General features: G+C 34.9%; 2 protein-coding genes across 2 annotated transcripts; both read right to left on the reverse strand.

The window, feature by feature from the left end:
- Positions 1-501: 501 nt before the first annotated feature.
- On the reverse strand, positions 502-7,244 carry LOC123206969 (AAA-ATPase ASD, mitochondrial-like). The gene is made up of 2 exons (XM_044624264.1): positions 6,417-7,244; positions 502-1,669 (listed from the first exon to the last, which is right to left on the reverse strand). Exons 1-2 carry the CDS (start codon positions 7,224-7,226, stop codon positions 932-934), a joined length of 1,548 nt encoding a protein of 515 aa, XP_044480199.1. The 5' UTR covers positions 7,227-7,244; the 3' UTR covers positions 502-931.
- A 13,500-nt stretch (positions 7,245-20,744) lies between these two features.
- LOC123206973 (AAA-ATPase ASD, mitochondrial-like) lies at positions 20,745-22,724 on the reverse strand. Its single transcript, XM_044624277.1, has one exon. The coding sequence runs from the start codon at positions 22,685-22,687 to the stop codon at positions 21,140-21,142; it is 1,548 nt and encodes a 515-aa protein (XP_044480212.1). The 5' UTR covers positions 22,688-22,724; the 3' UTR covers positions 20,745-21,139.
- Between the last annotated feature and the right edge of the window lie 1,045 nt (positions 22,725-23,769).

Consider the following 23,769-nt stretch of genomic DNA (forward strand, 5'->3'; position numbering starts at 1 on the left):
TAAATTTCTCAATTTATCTTTGGCCCTTTGGAATAGATTTATCACCTCCTTGCCCTGGGTTTGATGATTTCTGAACATGTGATTTGATTGAGAAATCAATCTTTGTGATTAAATAAAATATATAGAATTGAAGGAATACAACATAATGGGAATGTATCAGTCGGTTACTTGAAGGATGCAATGTTTAGAAACATACTTAACGGTACCTCTAACTTCTTGAAACATCAAATCTTTATGGATGACAAATTTCAGAACTTTAAAGACTATTCACCAATTTGGTTGGATCAATCTTAACATGAGTTGTAGCCTGGTCTGCATTATCAGCAGAGAAGTCACACCAGGAGAGTAAATAACGTGTAAGTTTGTGACTTTCCCTTTATTGCTAGCAAGTAATTGATAGGTTCCAGCCAAGACAGATTCGATCAAATCAAGAATTCAGGAAAGAAACTAGGCAAGGGTTGCAGATTTGTATATAGTGTGGTTCAATTGCAAAGAACAATGTATATGAATGTAGTAGTAATGTAATCACACTCAATGAATGAATACAATATTCTTATTACATGAATTTGGATTGATACAAGTAGACGCCGGCAGTTCAAGGGACCAGTCCTCCCAGTTCTCATTCCACAGTTATTTGCAGCTTGACACCATAACTTGGATGGATAGATATAAAGATATAAGATAAATTGAGATGAAACAACATTTTATTGACTTGTATACAAACAGTATCATGATCTACACACAATACAAACTAAAACCAATATTGCCTTGCTGCTAGTTAGCTCCAGCATATTTGCAATAAACAATCACTATGCAATTCAGCTGCTTATTCTGCAAGATACACACACTGTATACCAAATATGCAAGATTATATTCAATTCTTCACAAGTTGTGAAACCATCGTTGCTTGAATTCTGGGTAGAATTCAAGATCAGTTCTCCACGCCTTTATCTTCCTGGTTGATGAAACCATTCTCTTTCACAGACTTAGTTGATGTTTCATCACCCTTCATATCCTTCTTAGCAGAGCAAGTACACTTGTCCCCCTCCTTCTCTTTCTCGGCCTTTGAGCGCGCCTCTTCCTCAGCTTTTTTTATCGCTTCCTTCTTCGCCACCTTGAGAGCTTTAATCAGATTCTTCAGACAAGTCTCAGCATCATCTTCATCAGACTTCGGCATCAAATGCTCTGCTACATCTGCAGGTATCATATTGGTTTCTGCCAACCGACTGCTAACTTCTGCAAACAATTCATGTGAGTCAATATCTAAATAATTCTTAGCTAGAACCTTGAATGCATCAAAGCAACAGTAGGACATTTCAATATGCCTGTCCATCCTTCCTCTCCTGATAAGTGCTGGATCAAGCTTGTCCACATAATTAGTAGTGAACACAATGATTCTTTCTCCCCCACAAGCTGACCAAAGGCCATCAATGCAATTCAGAAGCCCAGATAAAGTGACCTTGCTTACTTTGTTCTCACCTTCCTCTTTCATCTTCTTTTCAATGGGGCTTTGCTCTTCTTTATCCTCATCTTTCCCCTTTTTCTTCTCGCGCTGACCAGTAAGATCAAGCGAGCAATCAATGTCCTCTATAACTATGACAGATTTATTTGTTGTCTCGATCAAAAGATTTTTCAACTCTGAGTTGTCCATGACTGTGGTAAGTTCAAGATCATAGACTGTTAGAGAATTGAGGCTCTTTGTGTCATTTTACATAATATTTACAAAAGAATAGTCAAAACAGTAGGTGTGCTTTTGGTAAAATTGCTTGATGATCCTTAATATTAGCACTTTTGCTGATTTTTGATTGTACAAATTAAGCTTGCTGATGTCATGTACTGCTCTTGGATGTATGTATAACTCATTCACGAAAATTAATTCCATTTTTTGAAGTCCATCAGCTCATCTTTTTCTCTTTCTTTGTTCCTCTGTTTTTTCCTCTGTTTTCCATACGTTTTCTGGATCTGAAAATTTCCAGATTTCTTTCAGTTTTATGAAACTCTTGTTTAATTCCTACTACAACATCATGGTATCAGAGCATGTTTAGTGATCTTAAGGGGCTGTATTAGAAGAAGCAGAAGAAGAAGAAGAAGAAAAAAAAAAAAAAAAACCTTCACCTCATAACTCCTTCATCTAAGCTCACAATGGCCTCATCCTCTTCTAATCTTTCACCACCTCTCTATAATGGTGACTGTTATCATATTTGGGCTGTAAAAATGAAAGCTTTTCTAAAAGGAGTAGGTATTTGGTAGTACGTTGAAGAAGAGAAGCTGCCTCCTCAACTGGGACCCAATCCCACTTTAAATCAGCTCAGGATGCATGAAGAAGAGATGACTAAGGCTCCCAGAGCTCTTTCCACAATACACCAAGCAGTCACAGATATTATTTTTACAAAAATAGTTGATTGTGATACTGCTAAACAAGCTTGGGACAGACTCAGAAAAGACTCTCTTGGAAATGAGAGATCAAGGCAAATGCATGTCTTAAATCTCAGGAGAGAATTTGAGACTTTGAAAATGAGGGAAACTGAAACCATAAAGGAGTATGCTGATAGAGTGATGAAGGTAGTCAACCAAATAAGATTGATTGGAGAGACACTTACTGATCAAAGAGTTGTGGAAAAGATTTTAGTGAGTATTCCAGAGAGGTATGAATAAAAAATTTCCTCTCTTGAAGACTCTAAAAATCTCTCTGAACTTACTTTAACAGAAGTGGTAAATGCCTTTAAAGCTCTAGACCAAAAAAGAGCTTTAAGACAAGAAGAATCAACAGAAGGGGCTTTTAATGTAAAGCACCAGGAGAAAACTCTGGGCAGTGGCTTGGGTAGAAAGCAAGGCCTGGAGAAAAAGGAGGAAAAAAGGGAGAAAGGAAAGCAGTGGGAAAAGAAAACAAAGTTTGCTCCTTGTCCTTACTGCAAGAAAAAAAATCATACTCCAAATTTTTGTTGGTTTAGGCCTAATGCAAAATGTAAGGTCTGCAATCAACAGGGTCATGTGGAAAAAGTTTGCAAGAGCAAAAGAGATCAACAAGGACAACAAGTCAGAGTAACAGAGAAGCTTGAGGAATCAAGTGAAAATTTGTTTGTTGCCTCTTATTGTGCAAAAAGCAACAAAAAGGGTGAATGGCTAATTGACAGTGGGTGCACTAATCATATGACTTTTGATATTGATGTCTTCAAGGAGTTAAACAAATCTTACTCTTCAAAAGTAAGGATTGGAAATGGTGAGCTGGTCAATGTTCAAGGCAAAGGTACTGCTGTTATTGAAACTTCACAAGGTACAAAACTTATTCAAGATGTTCTTTATGTACCTGATATAAGCCATAATCTGTTAAGTGTAGGACAAATGCTAGAGAAAGGATATTCTCTTCATTTTTTAGATCATGCCTGCACTATAAATGATTCTATGGGAAATAAAGTAATGGCAGTAAACATGATAGATAAAAACTTTGTCATAAACTGGAATCAAACCAGTTTAAATGCCTTTCACCATCTAGAAAGTGATTCAACATTATGGCATAAGAGGTTTGGTCATTTTAGCTATTCTACCTTGAAAAATATGCAAAATAGTGATCTTGTGTTGAACTTGCCTCCTATTGAAATTCCAGAACATGTATGTGATGTATGTCATCTTGGGAAGCAAACAAAATTACCTTTTTCAAAAGGCAAATGGAGGGCCAGTGAGAAACTTCAATTGATTCATACTGATTTGTGTGGACCAATGAGTGTGCAGTCATTGAATGGCAGCCTATACTTTATGCTTTTCATAGATGACTTCTCTAGATACTGTTGGATTTATTTTCTGAAACAGAAATCAAAAGCCTTAGAAGTATTCAAAGAATTTAAAGCTGCTGTTGAAAAACAAACAGGAAACAAAATTAAATTGCTGAGATCAGACAATGGTGGTGAGTTCACTTCAAATGCATTTGCTTTATTTTGTAAACAAGAAGGGATTATGCATCAATTGACCACTCCTTACACTCCACAGCAAAATGGTGTGAGTGAGAGGAAGAATAGGTCAGTGATGGACATGTCAAGATGTCTAATGATTGAAAAAGGGTTACCAAAAACCTTTTGGGCTGAAGCAGCAAATACATCAGTTTACTTGCTGAACATGTTGCCCACTAAAGCCTTGAATAATGTAACTCCCTTTGAAGTTTGGCATGGTTTTAAACCATCAATTGATCATCTCAGAATATTTGGCATTGTATGTTATGCTCTTGTGCCAAGTGAGAAAAGGAGCAAGTTAGATAACAGATCAGAACAAGGGATTCTTGTATGCTACAGTTTAGTTTCAAAAGGGTATAGGATCTATAATCCTAAGACTCAAAAGCTGCAAGTTAATAGAAATGTTAAAATTGATGAGCTAGCTGCATGGAATTGGGAAAAAAATGAAGTTGTTTTAACTGATTCCACTCAGACTACTTCAACCAGCTCTCAATTTGAAAATGAGCATGATGATGATGGTGATGAGGAAGATGTATCAATTAGAGGAACTAGATCCCTTGCAGATATTTACAGCAGGTGCAATGTAGCCTTACTTGAGCCTTATTCTTATGAGGAAGCTGTAAAGAAATTTGAGTGGAGAAAAGCCATGCAAGAAGAAATCAACATGATTGAAAAGAATAAAACATGGCAGCTTGTGAAGAGACTTGAAAATCAAAAGGTCTTAGGTGTCAAATGGGTTTATAGAATTAAATCTAATCCTGATGGCACAATCAACAAGCACAAAGCAAGGTTGGTTGTAAAGGGATACCTACAACAATATGGAGTTGACTTCACCAATACCTTTGCACCAGTTGCAAGGTATGAAACAGTTAGAATGTTGTTGGCATTGGCTGCAAAACTGAATTGGAAAGTTTACCATCTGGATGTGAAATCTGCATTCCTTAATGGAGTGTTGAATGAGGAAATTTTTATTGAGCAACCAGAAGGTTTTAAAGCTTCAAGCAAGGAAGATAAGGTGTATAAATTGTACAAGGCTCTTTATGGCTTAAAACAGGCTCCTAGAGCCTGGTATAGTCGAATTCATGCATATTTGCTGCAGCAGGGATTTAAATGCAGTGAAAATGAGGCAACTTTGTATGTAAAGATGATTGGAAAGGAAGTAAAGCTTATAGTCTCTCTTTATGTTGATGACCTTTTGATTACAGGAGGAGACTTGAACTTTATTGTTGAATTTAAGGCTTGTATGAAATCTGAATTTGATATGTCAGATTTAGGAGAAATGAAGTACTTCCTTGGACATGAGATTGAGCAAAATGATCATGGCATTTTCTTATCACAAAAGAAGTATACTCTGGAGCTGCTACAAAAGTTTAATTTAGACAACTGCAAATCAGTGTTTACACCTCTTGTTGTGAATGAAAAATTGGCCAACAATGATGGAGAAGACAAGGTTGATGCTTCTGTCTATAGAAGCTTGGTTGGAAGCTTGCTCTATTTGTCTTCAACAAGACCTGATATTATGTTTGCTGCTTCCATGTTATCAAGATTCATGTTTTCTCCTAACATATCACATTTTCGTGCAGCCAAAAGAGTTCTAAGATACATAAAAGGGAGTGCAAATTGTGGTCTATGGTACTTGAAAAACCAAAGTGGAAGTTTGGTTGCATACTCAGACAGTGACTGGGCAGGAAGTGTTGAAGACTCAAAAAGCACTTCAGGCTATTGTTTTTCCTTTGGAAATGCTGCTGTTTTCTCATGGAATTCCAAGAAGCAAGATGTAGTTGCACAATCCTCAGCTGAAGCTGAATATATAGCTGCTGCAAATGCTACAAATCATGCTATATGGCTCAAGAAAATTCTAGCAGACATGGGACAATCACAGGGTGAAAGTGTTCCACTGTTTGTGGATAATAAATCTGCCATTGCTATAGCACAGAATCCAGTCCAACACAATAGAACAAAGCACATGAATGTTAAGTTTCATGCATTGAGAGAAGCTGAAAAGAATGGAGAAATTAGTCTTCATCATTGCAGCTCAAAAAACCAATTAGCAGACATCTTCACCAAGGCACTCTCAAGACCTCAATTTGAATTCCTTAAAGCTAAACTGGGTGTTGTGGACAAAGACCTCAAAGGAGGAGTGTTAGAGAATTGAGGCTCTTTGTGTCATTTTACATAATATTTACAAAAGAATAGTCAAAACAGTAGGTGTGCTTTTGGTAAAATTGCTTGATGATCCTTAATATTAGGACTTTTGCTGATTTTTGATTGTACAAATTAAGCTTGCTGATGTCATGTACTGCTCTTGGATGTATGTATAACTCATTCACGAAAATTAATTCCATTTTTTGAAGTCCATCAGCTCATCTTTTTCTCTTTCTTTCTTCCTCTGTTTTCCATACGTTTTCTGGATCTGAAAATTTCCAGATTTCTTTGAGTTTTATGAAACTCTTGTTTAATTCCTACTACAACATCATAGACATCATAGTTTAAAAAATTAGCGATCGCAGAAATCATGGTGGATTTGCCAGTTCCTGGAGAACCATAAAGAAGATACCCTCTCTTCCAAGGCTTCCCAATTTTTGTGTAGTACTCTTTCCCCTCACTGTACTTCTTGAGGTCATTCTTGATCTCTTCCTTCTTCTTTCTCTCCATTGCCAATGAATCAAATGTTGCAGGATGCTCAAAAGGTACATGACTCCACTTTGATTGTCTCCAGCCATACCAATTCTTGCTAGGATTATTACTGAAAAGCTTTCGAATGCGGTTCCTCACTGCAACATCCTTTCCACCAGCAAGTACATGCTTAACATAAGTACCTGTGATGAGTTCTTGATGACGTTTATGGAATATGAGCTTGAAATATCTCTTATCGTCGTCGCTTCCGTACCAAGAAATTGATTGTGTTTTGGAAGGGGCCTTATGACGCAATTCCCACCAGACTTTGACCCCTTTAAACATATCTGTTACCTCTTCTCTTTCCTCCATGCTGAGAATTAAAGACTTGCTATCTTGCACAACATCAGCCTTAAATCTTTTTGCACACAAAGTGGCTCTGGTACTGAGATAGTTTCTTATGTCAGTGAAGGCTTCATTACGCTTGAGATATTTACCAGAGTATTCATGAAATGTAATTTCAATGTAAGGATTAAAAAAGCGAATCAATTTGTGGATAAATCTTTCAACATAGAGCCAAATTTCATAAGGGAAGTAGGTTCTAAACATAGCTGTTGCAGCTACAACTGAGGTTAGAGTAACCCAGAACTCCCCCATGGTTACCATTTTGCTCTATTTTCTCTGTTTCAGAACTTGCATGTCTACTGTTATATAGAGCCCTGTTACTTTTTTTCCACCGACCATGAAAATCTACGGTTGGCCACGCGTGACAGAAAGTTGACTAGGAACCTGTTGCTGTTAAATATCTAGCAGAAAATAGGATCAGATCAAGGGCACATGTGTAACACCCCAAAACTACATAAACATACAACATGTTATGCATGGTGGATTTTCCACCACATGTTTTTGAATTTAGCCAAATGGTAATGTAAAGGCATTAAATACCTTGGAAACTTGGCTTGGAAGAAAGCCATTTTTGTTGACTGGAGGGGTGACAAATTCCCTATCAATACCCCCCTCCTCTCCTCATGAATATACACACTTTTGCATCCACGATTTGCTTCTTGTCTCTTCACTCTTGCCTCTTTCTTCTTCTTTCGTAGCTTTGGCTTAATAAGATTATAATTCTCCTTTTGCAATTCACTCATTTTGCCATTTATTTCATCATATTTATAACACAACATAATTTATAAATTTCTTAACCAAATAAAGTCTTAATACATAGTTTTTTTTCTTAAACCTCAAAACATTATAACAAAATAATTATTCTCAATAGAAAACATACACTCAAATAGATACAATTTTTTTTTTCAATCTCCTTAATTAACCACTTTTTACTCATTTCTCAATTGTTAAACAGTCACTTACACTCCATGTCAAAATTTACTTTACAAAAAGTTGGATAACGAGAACATAAGTTGTCAACTCGATAAGCAAAAACTAAATGAAAATATGCATGCAAATACTGACAAAAAAGGTCAAATGAAATAAGATATTTAAACATATAAAACAATAGGCCAAACGACTATTTCCCACCCAAGGTTTGATGTTTTCTCAAGTTTCCACCTTTTAACTATGGAAACACCAAACACTTACCCATGGCCGGTTAGATTTAACAAAACCCTAACGGTGGTAAGGGTAAAATTATCATTTTTGCTATAATATTAAAAATAAACTAAAATAGAATCTAATTTTACCCCCCTAAACTTTAAAAACTAAAATTTTCCCCCAGCCTAAGTTTTAAAAAATGGCAGTTTCGCCCTAGAGTTTGATTTTAAAATCTCTGACGACCGTTCTGGCTCCATTGCAGACGGCCACTCCCTCCTGAAGCAGTCTCTCCTTCTAAAAAATGTTTTCCACTCATTTGGAGGCTCAATCGGCTTCGTCTTCGCCTTGGGAGACGAAGAACTTCGTCGGGGAAGACGAAGTTCTTCGTCTCCCCAGACGAAGATGAAGTCGTCGTCTTCCCAGAGGTCTTCTTTTGGGAAGACGATCATCTTCCCAGACGAGGACGACGGCTTCGTCTTAGTCTGGGGAGACGAAGAACTTCATCTTCCCCGACGAAGTTCTTCGTCTCCCAAGGTGTCTCCGACGCTGATTGAGCCTCCAAATGGGAGAAAATCATTCGTCAGCAGGAGAGGTTGCTTTGGGAGGGAGAGGTCGTCGGCAATGGAGCTGGAACGATCGCCGGAGATTTCAAAACCAAACCCTAGGGTGAAACTGCCATTTTTTAAAACTTAGGCTAAGGGAAAATTTTAATTTTTAAAGTTTAGGGGGGCAAAAAGAGATAAAATTTTCAGGCGTTAGGGTTTTGTTAAATCTAACCGGCCATGGGTGGGTATTTGGTGTTTCCATAATTAAAGAGGAGACTTTTGAGAAAACATCAAACCTTGGGTGGGAAATAGTCGTTTGGCCAAAACAATATATAAATTCCAAAATATATCTAAACTTTTCATGTATCAATCTCAAGTCAAAAATATCATATATAAATCTTGAATAAAAAAAATTATATATCAATCTTAAGTAAAGAAACAACATATAAAAATCTCAAGTCAAAAATATTTTTTAGACTCATGTCACGTAGTGTTACTTGTACTCCTGGTGACCTAGTCAAAATATTTTTCTCCATTGATGTCTTTGTCGATGGAGACAAAGTTCTTCATCTCCATTGATGTTCTCTACCGAGGAAGGGGATTGCAAGGCTAAAAGTGGAGACCACCGTTGACAGAGACTAGAGAGGGGAGAAAACCCTAAGGATTTGGGGGGGGGGGGGGGGGGGGGGATTTAACCTTTTAAAGTTGAGGTTAGGAAGTGAAATGTGAGTTTTTAATATCTAGGGGGGAAATGAAATAAATTATATATTTTTTATTATTATTAGTAAAATGATGATTTTACTTTTAACCTTAACAGAAAATTCTAATAGAAGTTGGTTTATGAGTAAGTGTTTAAGTTTTTGAAGAGACGTGGGTATGCTTTTGAGATTGAGCTAAAACTTGGGTGGGCAATGGTCCATTAGCCTAATTTTTTTTCTAAAACTTAAAATATTCAAATAAAGAATTATTTCTGACTCCTTATGCTCTTCTACTGTCTCAACATAATGAAAATTTTGAAAGGTTCAAAAGCTTCTTTTACGATTTCAATGTGAAGTATGAGACTTGCATCTCGTATTACAAAATATGAGTTTTTGATATGAGATTTATTTGATTTTAGAGTATACCATCTCAATAGCTAGCTTTAAGATATTGTTCTCCAAAGGATGCGTCATTTGGTATCAAATCCAAAGTTTCATATAAACCCAAGTCAAAAGACATTTGAGATCGTATGGGAGCCACTTTGACATTTTAACCCCTTTTAAACGAACTTTCTCAATTTATTTTTGGCCCTCTGGAATAAATTTATCAGCTCCTCGCCCTGGGTTTGAGGAATTCTTAACATGTGTTTCGATTAAGGAATCAATCTATGTGATTAAATAAAATATATAAAATTGAAGGAATCCATGTCTACACAACATAAAACATACTTAATAGTACATCTCTCGTCTTGAAAGATTAAATCTGTATAGATGACAAATTTCAGAACATTGAAGACTGTTCAACAGTTTGGTTGGATCAATCTTAACATGAGTTGTAGCCTGGTCTGTCTTATCAGCAGAGAAGCCACACCAGAATATATATATATGTTTGACACTCCTCAATCCTCATACTTACCAGGAATGTCAATTAGGGTTGTAATCTATCTATATTATTCAAACTCAAATCCGAGGTCAGATCAAACAAGTAAAGTTTAAAGGATTGCAAGGGTTAATTTGTGTGATAAAAGTAGGGCTCCAAGCAACAAAGAGGATATCAGTTTGAAACATATTAGCAGTGATTTATTTGATACAATGATTGTGAAACTGGTCATTCAATATAAGTTTTTACCTCTTTGGTGTGGTTAGATTCTCCAACTTATATAAGGGTTCCTCCTTAAAAAAAAAAAAATAATAATAAAATAAATAAATATTGGTTAGAAGGAACCGCAAAGACTAGATTCATTGCCATTCAATTTCCCTAGTTTCTTCTGTGTTGTTGCCTCATTCATCCTGTCATTTACCGAAGAAAATATATTCGGCCTGAGCCTGCCATCTTTGAATCTGCTTCAATTTTATGCACTTGCTGTAATCTTTATATTCCTTAACCAAAGAAATTAAAGTTGTTCATCTTTGTAAGAGATAATGACTTTCATTCATTGAGGTATATGGTGAAAAATGGCTTTAATTCAAGCAAAAATCTGTAAAGAAATTTTAAAAAATATGAATTTATTCCTTATTCTGCTTATATAGCGAAGTTGAGAGTGTATTTAGCTTTATGAAATTCATAACTTCACCATTGGATGCAAGATTGACAGTGAGCAATAGGGGTAGATTCGAGTTGAACCGACCCTAAACAAGAATCTATTCAAACTCAGCCTAAATTTTGAATGACCAGTTAGAGATTGAGCTTGGTTCGCTCGATTGACAATGACTTTGCTGGAGAAGTCATCAGAAAAGTTGTTGGAAAACTACTTCATGATCGTCCATGCTTAGAACAAGTGACTGATTATTATTATTCTCAATTGATGTGCTGAAGTGAATCAACAATGAGCTGGAAGCTGAGTTAGAAGTCAAACTGTGATACCCTAAATTCAAAACTCATTCGAATTGGAATGCTACTAATTTTCATGACTTTATGCTAAATAAGAGTAATTCTACATCATGACAGTTTTTAAATTCTTTTCAATAATAGTTCCAAAGATAATTGAACATATTCAAAGTCTTATGCAAGTGTTAACACTAAGCAGTATCTATTTCTAGAGATTTTTTTTTTTTTTTTGTATAAACAAGAAAAAGGTATATGTAGATGAAAACTATTAGTGACTTGAGGTTATTTGTATCCTTTAATATAATCCAAGTTAGCACAACTATTTTGTTAGTTGATATTTTATTTAAAATGGATGATGATCTATATTTTATTGTGCTTTTGTTGATATAAGTACAACCAGCCTAACTCTTGACATGTGAATTTGTACTTTGATATATATAAATGACCTTGAATGGGAATGAAAGATTTTCTTTATTCATCCAAATTCATTAGCTTAAGTATTAGGGATGTCTAATGTCTAGATCAACTTAAACATTAGTCATCCGAGATAACACCACTTATGGTTTAGGGCATGAGCATGTCATAATAAGTTGTATGGGCATTTGGGATATTGGAAAACATTTGAGAGTAACCACGTTATAAGTTATAATGGAACACTATAGTTGAGATATTGTGTGTCCTTGTTGTGGTTTTGTAGGTAGACGAGGTGAGTAGTACAACATACGGGAGAGTCAACGGTCCAGTTTAGAATGTTGCATGAGGAGGGCACTTATGTCATTATGTTATTTGAGTTTTATGTATTTGTTTTTGGAGACTATGTTTTTATTTATGCACTATTTTCATTTGGGAGTTGATATCAAACACTTTGGGTTTGTTGAATAATATTATTAAGATTTTCTTTATGATATGGGATGTGAAGTTATTCAGTTGAATGTTTTACATCTTTTTGCACACTTACAATATAAGTTTAAATATCATGCTTAATTATTTGCTGTGGTTAAGTAGAATTTTTAGTATGTCTCTTTGGGTCTATATTTCACTTAGAGCTATGTTTTTAGAGATGAGTGTTACATAGACGAAAATGACCAATCTTTTGGAATATTTCTCAAAGAACATCCTAAATTCATAAGAAGAATACTGCCGAAACATAGCCCAAACAAACATTATACTGGCAAGAACAGAACCCACATGAGGAAACAAGTCTTTAGTGGCTTCCATTCTTGAGCTTAATGGGGTTTGTGGAAGAATAATTTTGAGTGGATTAAATAAGCTTAGTCGGGTTATCTTGTGTGTGAACACATTGCAGGAAGACAGACTGAAATTGAATTGTAGTTTTGTCTGCAACTCTCTACATATCTTTCAGGCGAAGCAAAGTTGTTAACGTCCTTGGACGTTTAGTTGAAAAGTGAGTAAAATATTCGGCAGAGCTTTCAATGAAATCGGATTCTGATAATATGATATAGTGGCTATGAGGTAAGGGTTCATTAGTCGGTAATTAAGAGTAAAATATTTCTTTCTTTCTATCAATTAGGAAGAAAACATGTCACACTACAGATTCTTCACGGCTCTGTTGCGATGACTCCAGTCAAAGAAGTTTCAATAGTTTATTCCTAAACCTTTAAAATTTCTAAAACTACTTGAATCTAATCCTACCACTTGAGATATTAGAATCTACATAGCACAGAAACGGAAACGTGGGAATATATTTTCTAAAAAATATAGGAAATAGAAATATAGGAAAACTTATAAATATGAAAAATATATATATATATTTTTTATAAATATCAAATTTTTTATAACAGAAATATATAAACTTGTATAATATAAAAATAAATAATTAAAAAAAGAATACTATAAAATTGAATCATAAAACCTATTATAAATTATTTTTGTGTAAGCATATGTAGATATTTAAGAAAAAAATAATAATACACACAAATTTATATAACATGATGGAGAGGAGATGAGTAATACATCAAAGAGTGGAGAGGTGATAAATTCAATATAAGATTTAGAGATATTTCAAGTTTGAAAATATAATAGATGTGTGTTTAATCGATTTCATGATTTTTTTAAAAGAAATGCATTTCAAAATTTTTCAAAAATTTTGAAACACCTCGAAACGTTTCGTACAAGTTTTGGGGAGTTTCGAAAGTGGAAACGTTTTCGAAACATGGAAACATTTCCGAAATGTGGAAACATGCCCCATTGTGAGTTTTCATCCTTCCTAGATTAGAATAGATATGTACTTGGAATCTATTCTCATATCTCAAGTGCGTAGGATTCGATTCAAGTAGTTTGAGTTAGAATTCAAGGTCAAATCAAACAAGTAAGGATTGAGTTTGTTTTTAGGCTAGAAATAAATATATATTCATGCACTACATATGAATAGAGTTTTCCCATTTTCATAGGCTTGTTAAGATAAGATGAGGATGAATGTATTGCAAGATAAACAAGTTTTGGTTGGAAAGAACAAGAGAAGGAACCATAATGACTAGATTCATTGCCATTAAATTTCCTCGGTTCTTTCTGTGTTTTGTTGCCTCAGTCACCTTGTCTTTTACTGAAGAAAACATATTCAGCCTGAGCCTGCCATCTTTGACTCTGCTTCAATTTTATGCAATCGCTGTATTTTATATATTCCATAACTAAAGAAATTAAATTTGTTCATCTTTGTGAGAGATAATGACTTTCATTCAAAGAGGTATACGGTGAAAAATGGCTTTCATTCACGTTAAAATCTGTAAATAAATTAAAAAATTATGAATTTATTCCTTATCCAGCTTAACCAGTGAAGTTGAGAGTGTATTTCCTTCTAGGAATTCATAACTTCATCTTTGAAAAAGAAAGTGACATTGAGCAATAGGGGTGGATGCGAGCTGAACCAACTCAGAACAAGAATCTGTTCTAACTCAGCTTGAATTTTGAACAACCAGCCAGAGAGTGAGCTTGGTACGATCGATTAACAATGAGTTTGCTAAAGAAGCTGTCAGAAAACCTTTTCATAATCATCCATTCTTAGCTTAATGGGGTTTCTGGAAGGGTAAATTTGAGTGGCTTAAAGAAGCTTAGTTGGGTTACCCTGTGTGTGAGCACATTGTAGAAAGAGATACTGAAATTGACTTGTAGTTTTGTCCGCCGTGATATCTTTCTTGGTACTTAAGAGTAAAAAAAAAAAATTTCTCTTAACTACTTTGTAAATCTTCCTATGAATTAGGAAGAAAACTTGTAACACCATGGATTCTTCACGTCGCTCTAGGGATGGTTGAGTCAAAAGAAGTTTCAATAATTTATATCTAAAACTTCAAATTTTCAAATAAAAAATTATTTGTGACTCCTCATACTTATCTAATACCTCAACATTATGAAAATTTAACTAGTTGAAAAACTTCTATTACGATTTTAGTGTGAAGTATGAGACTTATATCTTACATTTTAAAATATAGGTTTTTGATAAAATTTATATGGTTTGTGTTTCTCAATATCAATTACTAGCTTTAGGATATTGTTCTCCAAGGGATGCACCATTTGGTATCAAATCCCAAAGTGTCATATAAACCCGCATCATAAGCATATTTGAGATCGAATTGGAGCCACTTTGACATCTTAACCCCTTTTAACCTAAATTTCTCAATTTATCTTTGGCCCTTTGGAATAAATTTATCACCTCCTTGCACTGGGTTTCATGATTTCTTAACATGTGATTTGATTGAGAAATCAATCTTTGTGATTAAATAAAATATATAGAATTGAAGGAATACAACATAATGGGAATGTATCAATCAGTTACTTGAAGAATGCAATGTTTAGAAACATACTTAACAGTACATCTAACGTCTTGAAACATCAAATCTTTATAGATGACAAATTTCAGAACTTTAAAGACTATTCACCAATTTGGTTGGATCAGTCTTATCATGAGTTGTAGCCTGGTCTGCATTATCAGTAGAGAAGTCACACCAGAAGAGTAAATAACATGTGAGGTTGTGACTTTCCCTTTATTGCTAGCAAGTAATTGATTGGTTCCAGCCGAGACAGATTCGATCAAATCAAGAATTGCAGGAAAGAAACCAAGCAAGGGTTGCAGAATTGTATATAGTGTGGTTCAATTGCAAAGAATGTAATATTTGTTTGAAAACTATAAGGGCAGTAGCGTAATTAGAGCTTAAGGATGCATGGGTCATTTCATTTAGTAAGTGAGGGCAGTGTGGTAATTCTGTTGGGTGTTCACTTGTGTTGACCTAAGTATATAAGCATTATATTTGGCCGACTACTGGAGATATAGAGAGAAAGGGAGAGGTGAGGCTGTTGTATATTTCCTTTTCTGTTTTGTGCATCTTGTGGTTGCTATGTGGCTGAGTTTGCTCTCTGAGTTTGATCGGCGACGTCTCTACGATGAAGTTAGGTTCTCTTTGACTTTGTATTGCCGTGTATTTGCTTGTATATTGTTTTGATGTACAGTGAGAGATCCGTGTGTGTGTATATTGTAATCGAACTTGATATTAGTGGATTTGACTAGCGGAACACCTCTGCCTTGGATGTAGGATTTCGTTTACGAGATCCGAATCAAGTAAATCGTGTTGCTATATTTTTTCCTGTTTTTCGCGTTTATATTGTTCGGATCGGATTATCTTTGGGTTTGGTAATATAAATCTATAACAAGTGGTATTAGAGCCACAAAAGATTTTTTTCGATCTGTGATCTTGTGATCTATTTTCGTTTCTTTTCCGTTTATATTTGGTTGCTTGTGTATATCTTGAGGCATGTTTGGTCTTCATGCTTTGCAATATATTCTGATGAAATATATGTGCTGTGTCTTGTGATATATTTGAATATATTTCGGAAAGATTGTGTTCTTGTTGTGAGTACTCTGCTTTCTTGGTACTGTCGTATTTTCTTTTGGTATTTGTAGGATTAAAGAAACTAAAAGAAAAAGAAAAAGAACATAATGGGGTCAACAAGACTGGAAATAGAACTGTTTAATGGAAAAAATGATTTTAATATTTAGAGGAAAAAGATGAGGGTTGTTTTGGTGCATCAAAGGTGTGCAAAGGCCTTGGAGGGTATAGATGTTTTACCTTCTGATATGACAGAATCTTAGAAGGCTGAGGTACTTGAAACTGCTTATAGCTTGCTTATTTTACATCTATCTGATAATGTTTTAAGATAAGTTGATGATATTAATACTGCTGCAAAATTCTGGTTGAAGCTTGAATCTCTTTATATGACTAAATTTTTGACTAATAAAATATATTTGAAAGAGCAACTGTTTGATTTTAAAATGGATCCAGGAAAGTCTTTAGAAGAAAATTTAGATGAGTTCAATAAAATTACTATTAATTTGGCTAATATAGAAGAGAAAATTTCTGATGAAAATCAAGCCATTATTATTTTGAACTCACTGCCTGAAACTTTTAAAGATGTAAAAGTTGCTATCAAATATGGGAGAGAGTCTCTTTCTTTAGAAGATGTCTTAGGGGCTTTTAAGTCAAAAGATTTAGAAATGAATATAGAAAAAAAAACCATAGGTGAAGGCTTGCAAGTAAGAGGCAGAACAAAAAAGAAATTTCAACAAAAAGATAAAAGAAATAATAGATCTAAATCTAGGCCAAAAAGAGTTTGTTGGAATTGTCATAAAGAAGGTCATATGAAAAGAAACTGCCCTGAAAGAAAGAAAATGAATTTTCCTACAAATAATGAGAAACATGAGTCTGTAAATCTACTTGATGGCTATGACAGTGCTGAAGTTTTGGTTTTAACTGAGGGGTTATCTAGGGAAGAATGGGTTTTAGATTCAGGATGCATCTTTTATATGACACCTAGAAAAGACTGATTTTTAGATTTAAAACAGATAAATGGAGGAAAAGTCTTAATGGGTAATGATGATGCATGTGAGGTAACCGGTATAGGTGCTATTAAACTGAAACTTGCTGATGGTTCTATTAAAATTCTCAATGATGTTAGATTAGTTCCTAAATTGAGAAGAAACCTAATATCCTTAGGTTAGTTAGATTCCAATGGTTATTCTTATAAATCTGAAAAAGGTGTGCTTAAAATAATGAGAGCAAAATTGATAAATGGGTTATACATTTTAGAGGGAACAACTGTTAGTGATTCAATGTCTTCTAAACCTGATAAGGTGGATGAAATTGTTTTGTGGCATAAAAGGCTAGGACACATTAGTTTCTTGGGTTTACAAGAACTTGGTAAACAAAACTTGATTAATTCTAAAAGAATTTCTACATTAGAGTTTTGTGAGAATTGTGTTTTAAGGAAGTCACAAAGGTTGAGGTTTGCAGCTGCTACTCATAGATCAAAGAACATTCTTGATTATGTGCATTCAGATCTGTGGGGTTCTCCTCAGGTACCTAGTTCTCTATCTAATGCTCATTATTTTCTAACCTTTGTGGATGATTTTTCAAGAAGAGTTTGGGTTTATTTCTTAAAAACTAAAGATCAAGCTTTTGAATTTTTTAAAGAATGGAAAACTCTTGTTGAAAATCAAACAAATAAGAAACTAAAGGTTTTAAGAACAGACAATGGTCTCGAATTTTGAAATAAACAGTTTACTGATTTTTGTAAACAATTTAGAATCTTGTGACATAGAACCTGTGCAGACACTCCTTAGCAAATTGGTCTTGTAGAGAGAATGAATAAGACCATTCTAAACAAAGTAAGATGCATGTTAGCTGACTCAAGATTGAGTAAGAAATTCTGGGCTGAAGCAGTTGCTACTGCTTGTTATTTGATTAATAAATCACCCTCTTCTGCTATTAATTTTAAGACTCCTATTGAATTGTGGTTTGATAAACCACCAAATTTAAATCACTTGAGACCTTTTGAATGCCTTGCCTATATCCATATGAAACAAGGTAAACTGAACCCTAGAGCCTTAAAGGCTGCCTTCTTAGGATACCCTACAGGGACTAAGGGTTATAAAGTTTGGTTAATTGATGAATTAAAATGTGTGGTTAGCAGGGATGTTGTGTTTAATGAACTTGCTTTTTATAAAGATCTGTTTATCTCTAACCAATTTCAATCTAAACAGGTTTATATTGAGGTGGAGAATTCTGACTTGAGAAATTCAGCTACTATTGAGTCAAGTGATGGACCTGGTTTAGGCTCAGATCCAATTCATACTTCAAAGTATGAAGATAGGGGTTTGAACCAGCAACCATCACAGAGTCAGAGTCAAAGTAGTTTAGACAGTGATTTTTCTGATTATCAATTGGCTAGAGATAGGACTAGAAGAGCTATTAAACTGTCATCTAAATATGCTCATGTAGATCTTATATCATATGCATTTAATATATGTGATTGCATTGAATTGAATGATCCTTTAAATTTCAAACAAGCCTATATGAGTAAACACAAAAAGGAATGGTTAAATGCCATGCAAGCTGAAATTGATTCTCTGCATAAAAATAACACATGGATTCTTGTTAAAAGACCTAAAAATAAAAGGATTATAGGTTGTAAATGGGTTTTTAAAAGAAAACCTGCTACTCCAGGCTTTGAAAATGGAAGGTTTAAGGCTAGAGTTGTTGCAAAAGGTTTTTCCTAAGTAGAAGGAATTGACTATCATGAGATTTTTTCACCTGTTGTTAAACATATATCAATAAGGCTTATTTTATCTATTGTGGTGTTATTTGATTTAGAACTTGAACAGCTAGATGTTACTACTGCCTTCCTTCATGGTAATCTAGAATAGCAGATTTATATGGAGCAACCAGAGGGTTTTGAGAAATCTGGATCTGAAGATATGGTTTGCTTTCTAAAAAGGTCATTATATGGCCTAAAACAGTCACCAAGACAATGGTATAAAAGGTTCGATGACTATATGCTCTCCATTGGCTTTTCTAGAAGTAACTTTGATAATTGTGTTTATTTTTGTAAAACTGAAACAGGCAACTATGTTTACTTGTTGATATATGTGGATGATATGCTTATTGTTTCAAAGAAAATAAGTGATTTGAATAGGTTGAAAAAATTGTTAAAAGATGAATTTGAAACGAAAGATTTAGGACATGCAAAAAGAATCTTAGGAATGGATATTAATAGAGATAGAATTAAAGGTATTTTAACTCTGTCTCAATCTGAATATGTTAAAAAGGTTCTTGAATTGTATGGTATGCATGATGTTAAATCTGTTAATACTCTTATAGGTGTTCATTTCAAATTGATGTATGTTTTGCATGATTTACCTACTGATGAATCTAAATATATGAAAAAGGTTCCTTATGCAAATGTGGTAGGTAGCTTAATGTATGTTATGATAGGATCCAGGCCTGATATTGCTTATGCAATTAGTTTGGTCAGTAGGTTTATGGGAAAACCTTGTAAAGCACACTAGAATACTGTGAAATGGGTGTTGAGATACTTGAAAGGTTCTTGTGATTTTGGTATTGTATATACTGCATCTGATACTAACAGTTTACATGTTAAAGGATACTGTGATTTAGATTATGCTGCAGATTTAGACAAGAGGAGGTCTCTGAATGGCTATATTTTCACATTTGGAGATAATGTGATAAGCTGGAAGAGTTGTCTTCAACATATTGTTGTTTTGTCTACAACAGAAGCTGAATATGTTGCATTGACAGAGGCTACAAAAGAAGCTTTGTGGCTGAAAGGTATAACAAAAGAGTTGGGGCTGCATTGTGGTATTCCTGTGATCTATTGTGACTCACAAAGTGCAATACATCTGTCTAAAAATAGTGTTTTTCATGAGAGAACAAAGCATATAGATGTTAGGTTGCATTTTATAAGGGAAATTTTGTCTAGAGGTCAGGTAATTTTGGAGAAAATTGCTTCAGAGGTGAATCCTGTTGATATTTTGACAAAGGTAGTTCCAATAAATAAGTTTAAGGATGCCTTAGACTTATTGCAAATTGGAAAGTTGTGAGTCTATCTTGCAGAGATGTTTTGGCTAGTTTAAATTCATGTTTGAGTCTTGTAGTTTTCAAACAAGGTGGAGTTTGTAATATTTGTTTAAAAACTATAAGGGCAGTAGCGTAATTAGAGCTTAAGGATGCATGGGTCATTTCATTTAGTAAGTGAGGGTAGTGTGGTAATTCTGTTGGGTGTTCACTTGTGTTGACCTAAGTATATAAGCATTATATTTGGCCGACTATTGGAGATATAGAGAGAAAAGGAGGCGTGAGGCTGTTGTATATTTCCTTCTCTGTTTTGTGCGTCTTGTGGCTGTTGTGTGGCTGAGTTTGCTCTCTGAGTTCGATCGGCGGTGTCTCTATGGTGAAGTCAGGTTCTCTTTGACTTTGTATTGTCGTGTATTTGCTTGTATATTGTTTTGATGTACAGTGAGAGATCCGTGTGTGTGTATATTGTAATCGAACTTAATATTAATGGATTTGACTAGAGGAACACCTCTACCTTGGATGTAGGATTTCGTTTACGAGATCCGAACCAAGTAAATCGTGTTACTATATTTTTTCCTGTTTTCCGCGTTTATATTGTTCGGATTGGATTATCTTTGGGTTCGGTAATATAAATCTATAACAAAGAACAATGTATATGAATGTAGTAGTAATGTAATCACACTCAATGAATGAATACAATATTCTCATTACATGAATTTGGATTGATACAAGTAGACACCGGCAGTTCAAGGCACCAGTCCTCCCAATTCTCGTTCCACAGTTATTTGCAGCTTGACACCACAACTTGGATAGATAGATATAAACATATAAGATAAATTGAGTGAAACAACATTTTGTTGACTTATATACAAACAGTATCATGATCTACACACAATACAAACTAAAACCAATATTGCCTTGCTGCTAGTTAGCTCCAGCATATTTACAATAAGCAATCACTATGCAATTCAGCTGCTTATTCTGCAAGATACACACACTGTACACCAAATATGCAAGATTATATCCAATTCTTCACAAGTTGTGAAACCATCGTTGCTTGAATTCTGGGTAGAATTCAAGATCAGTTCTCCATGCCTTTATCTTCCTGGTTGATGAAACCATTCTCTTTCACAGACTTAGTTGATGTTTCATCACCCTTCATATCCTTCTTAGCAGAGCAAGTACACTTGTCCCCCTCCTTCTCTTTCTCGGCCTTTGAGCGCGCCTCTTCCTCAGCATTTTTTATCGCTTCCTTCTTCGCCACCTTGAGAGCTTTAATCAGATTCTTCAGACAAGTCTCAGCATCATCTTCATCAGACTTCGGCATCAAATGCTCTGCTACATCTGCAGGTATCATATTGGTTTCTGCCAACCGACTGCTAACTTCAGCAAACAATTCATGTGAGTCAATATCTAAATAATTCTTAGCTAGAACCTTGAATGCATCAAAGCAACAGTAGGACATTTCAATATGCCTGTCCATCCTTCCTCTCCTGATAAGTGCTGGATCAAGCTTGTCCACATAATTAGTAGTGAACACAATGATTCTTTCTCCCCCACAAGCTGACCAAAGGCCATCAATGCAATTCAGAAGCCCAGATAAAGTGACCTTGCTTACTTTGTTCTCAGCTTCCTCTTTCATCTTCTTTTCAATGGGACTTTGCTCTTCTTTATCCTCATCTTTCCCCTTTCTCTTCTCGCGCTGACCAGTAAGATCAAGCGAGCAATCAATGTCCTCTATAACTATGACAGATTTATTTGTTGTCTCGATCAAAAGATTTTTCAACTCTGAGTTGTCCATGACTGTGGTAAGTTCAAGATCATAGATATCATAGTTTAAAAAATTAGCGATCGCAGCAATCATGGTGGATTTGCCAGTTCCTGGAGGACCATAAAGAAGATACCCTCTCTTCCAAGGCTTCCCGATTTTTGTGTAGTACTCTTTCCCCTCACTGTACTTCTTGAGGTCATTCTTGATCTCTTCCTTCTTCTTTCTCTCCATTGCCAATGAATCAAATGTTGCAGGATGCTCAAATTGTACATGACTCCACTTTGATTGTCTCCAGCCATACCAATTCTTGCTAGGATTATTATTGAATAGCTTTCGAATGCGGTTCCTCACTGCAACATCCTTTCCACCAGCAAGCACATGCTGAACATAAGTCCCTGTGATGAGTTCTTGATGACGTTTATGGAATATGAGCTTGAAATACCTCTTATCGTCGTCGCTTCCATACCAAGAAAATGATTGTGTTTTGGGAGGGGCCTTATGACGCAATTCCCACCAGACTTTGACCCCTTTAAACATATCTGTTACCTCTTCTCTTTCCTCCATGCTGAGAATTAAAGACTTGCTATCTTTCACAACATCAGCCTTAAATCTTTTTGCACACAAAGTGGCTCTGGTACTGAGATAGTTTCTTATGTCGGTGAAGGCTTCATTACGCTTGAGATATTTACCAGAGTATTCATGAAATGTAATTTCAATGTAAGGATTAAAAAAGCGAATCAATTTGTGGATAAATCTTTCAACATAGAGCCAAATTTCATAAGGGAAGTAAGTTCTAAACATAGCTGTTGCAGCTACAACTGAGGTTAGAGTAACCCAGAACTCCCCCATGGTTACCATTTTGCTCTATTTTCTTGCTCTTTCAGAACTTGCGTGTCTACTGTTATATAGATCCCTGTTGCTTGTTGTTCAAGCAAGAAAAAGCCTGTTTTTCCTAGGTTGTTTCCAGCTTGAAATTAAAAATTAGTATTAGGTGGATATAACAACAGAAGAAACAACAAAATTTGACAATATAAATACCATGTATCAGCCTGCCAGCTTTGACTATTATACCGCTCTAATACAAATGAAAACTGAAGTTGATCATGCGTGAAAAAGACACAATCAGAAGTTAATTACATACGATGTTTCTTCTTAATTTTCATCTCATGACCGAGTAGGTTTGCAGAAATACACATATCAGGTACTTTCTCAGGTACTTGGAAGAATTCTTTAAAATTATATATGTATATATTTAATGCAAACAAGTTGTCTAGAGCAAGAGCATAGAAATTGTCATTGTTCTATTTCTACCAGGAATAGAAATAATCAGAATCATGCACGTTCACCCTAGTTACTTGTTTATTTGTTTTCTTGGGTTCCCTAGAAGAGATTTGAAACTAAAATTCTTCTGCGAGTGTTTAACACTAAGCAGTACCCATTTCTTGAGAAATTCTTATTTGTATAAACAAGAAAAATAGACATGCAGATGAAAACAACTTAATGGGAATTTACTTCTCGAAGGCTATAATCTATAGTTACTTGCTTCTGAAATCTCTGATTCAAAGATAATAAATTTGATCTTCCATTAGCAATTGCTTTTGGATCTGAATCTGTGGCAGGGAGTCAGATTCCATAGCAGTTTTCAATTTTTGATACAGATAGAATCCCTTTTTTTGTTTCATCTTAATTACCTCATCAATTTGGTTGGATCAATCATAACATAATGATAGGATCCCTAATCAATTTAACCAAAAACAGCTAATAACACAACAAATCAGCAATTCGAGGATGCGGGGCCTTCAGTTCCAACAATTTAAGGTATTGAAAACCTCTCAAATTGGCCTAAAACGCTTACTACATCTAAGCTGCCCATTACTCTAATTTTCCCCTCTTTTACAACTCTTTCTACCCTTTATATGCACGGCCTTACCCTCTAAATT

This window comes from Mangifera indica, unplaced genomic scaffold (assembly GCF_011075055.1).
Source record: "Mangifera indica cultivar Alphonso unplaced genomic scaffold, CATAS_Mindica_2.1 Un_0055, whole genome shotgun sequence".
In the NCBI taxonomy this organism is placed as follows: Eukaryota; Viridiplantae; Streptophyta; class Magnoliopsida; order Sapindales; family Anacardiaceae; genus Mangifera; species Mangifera indica.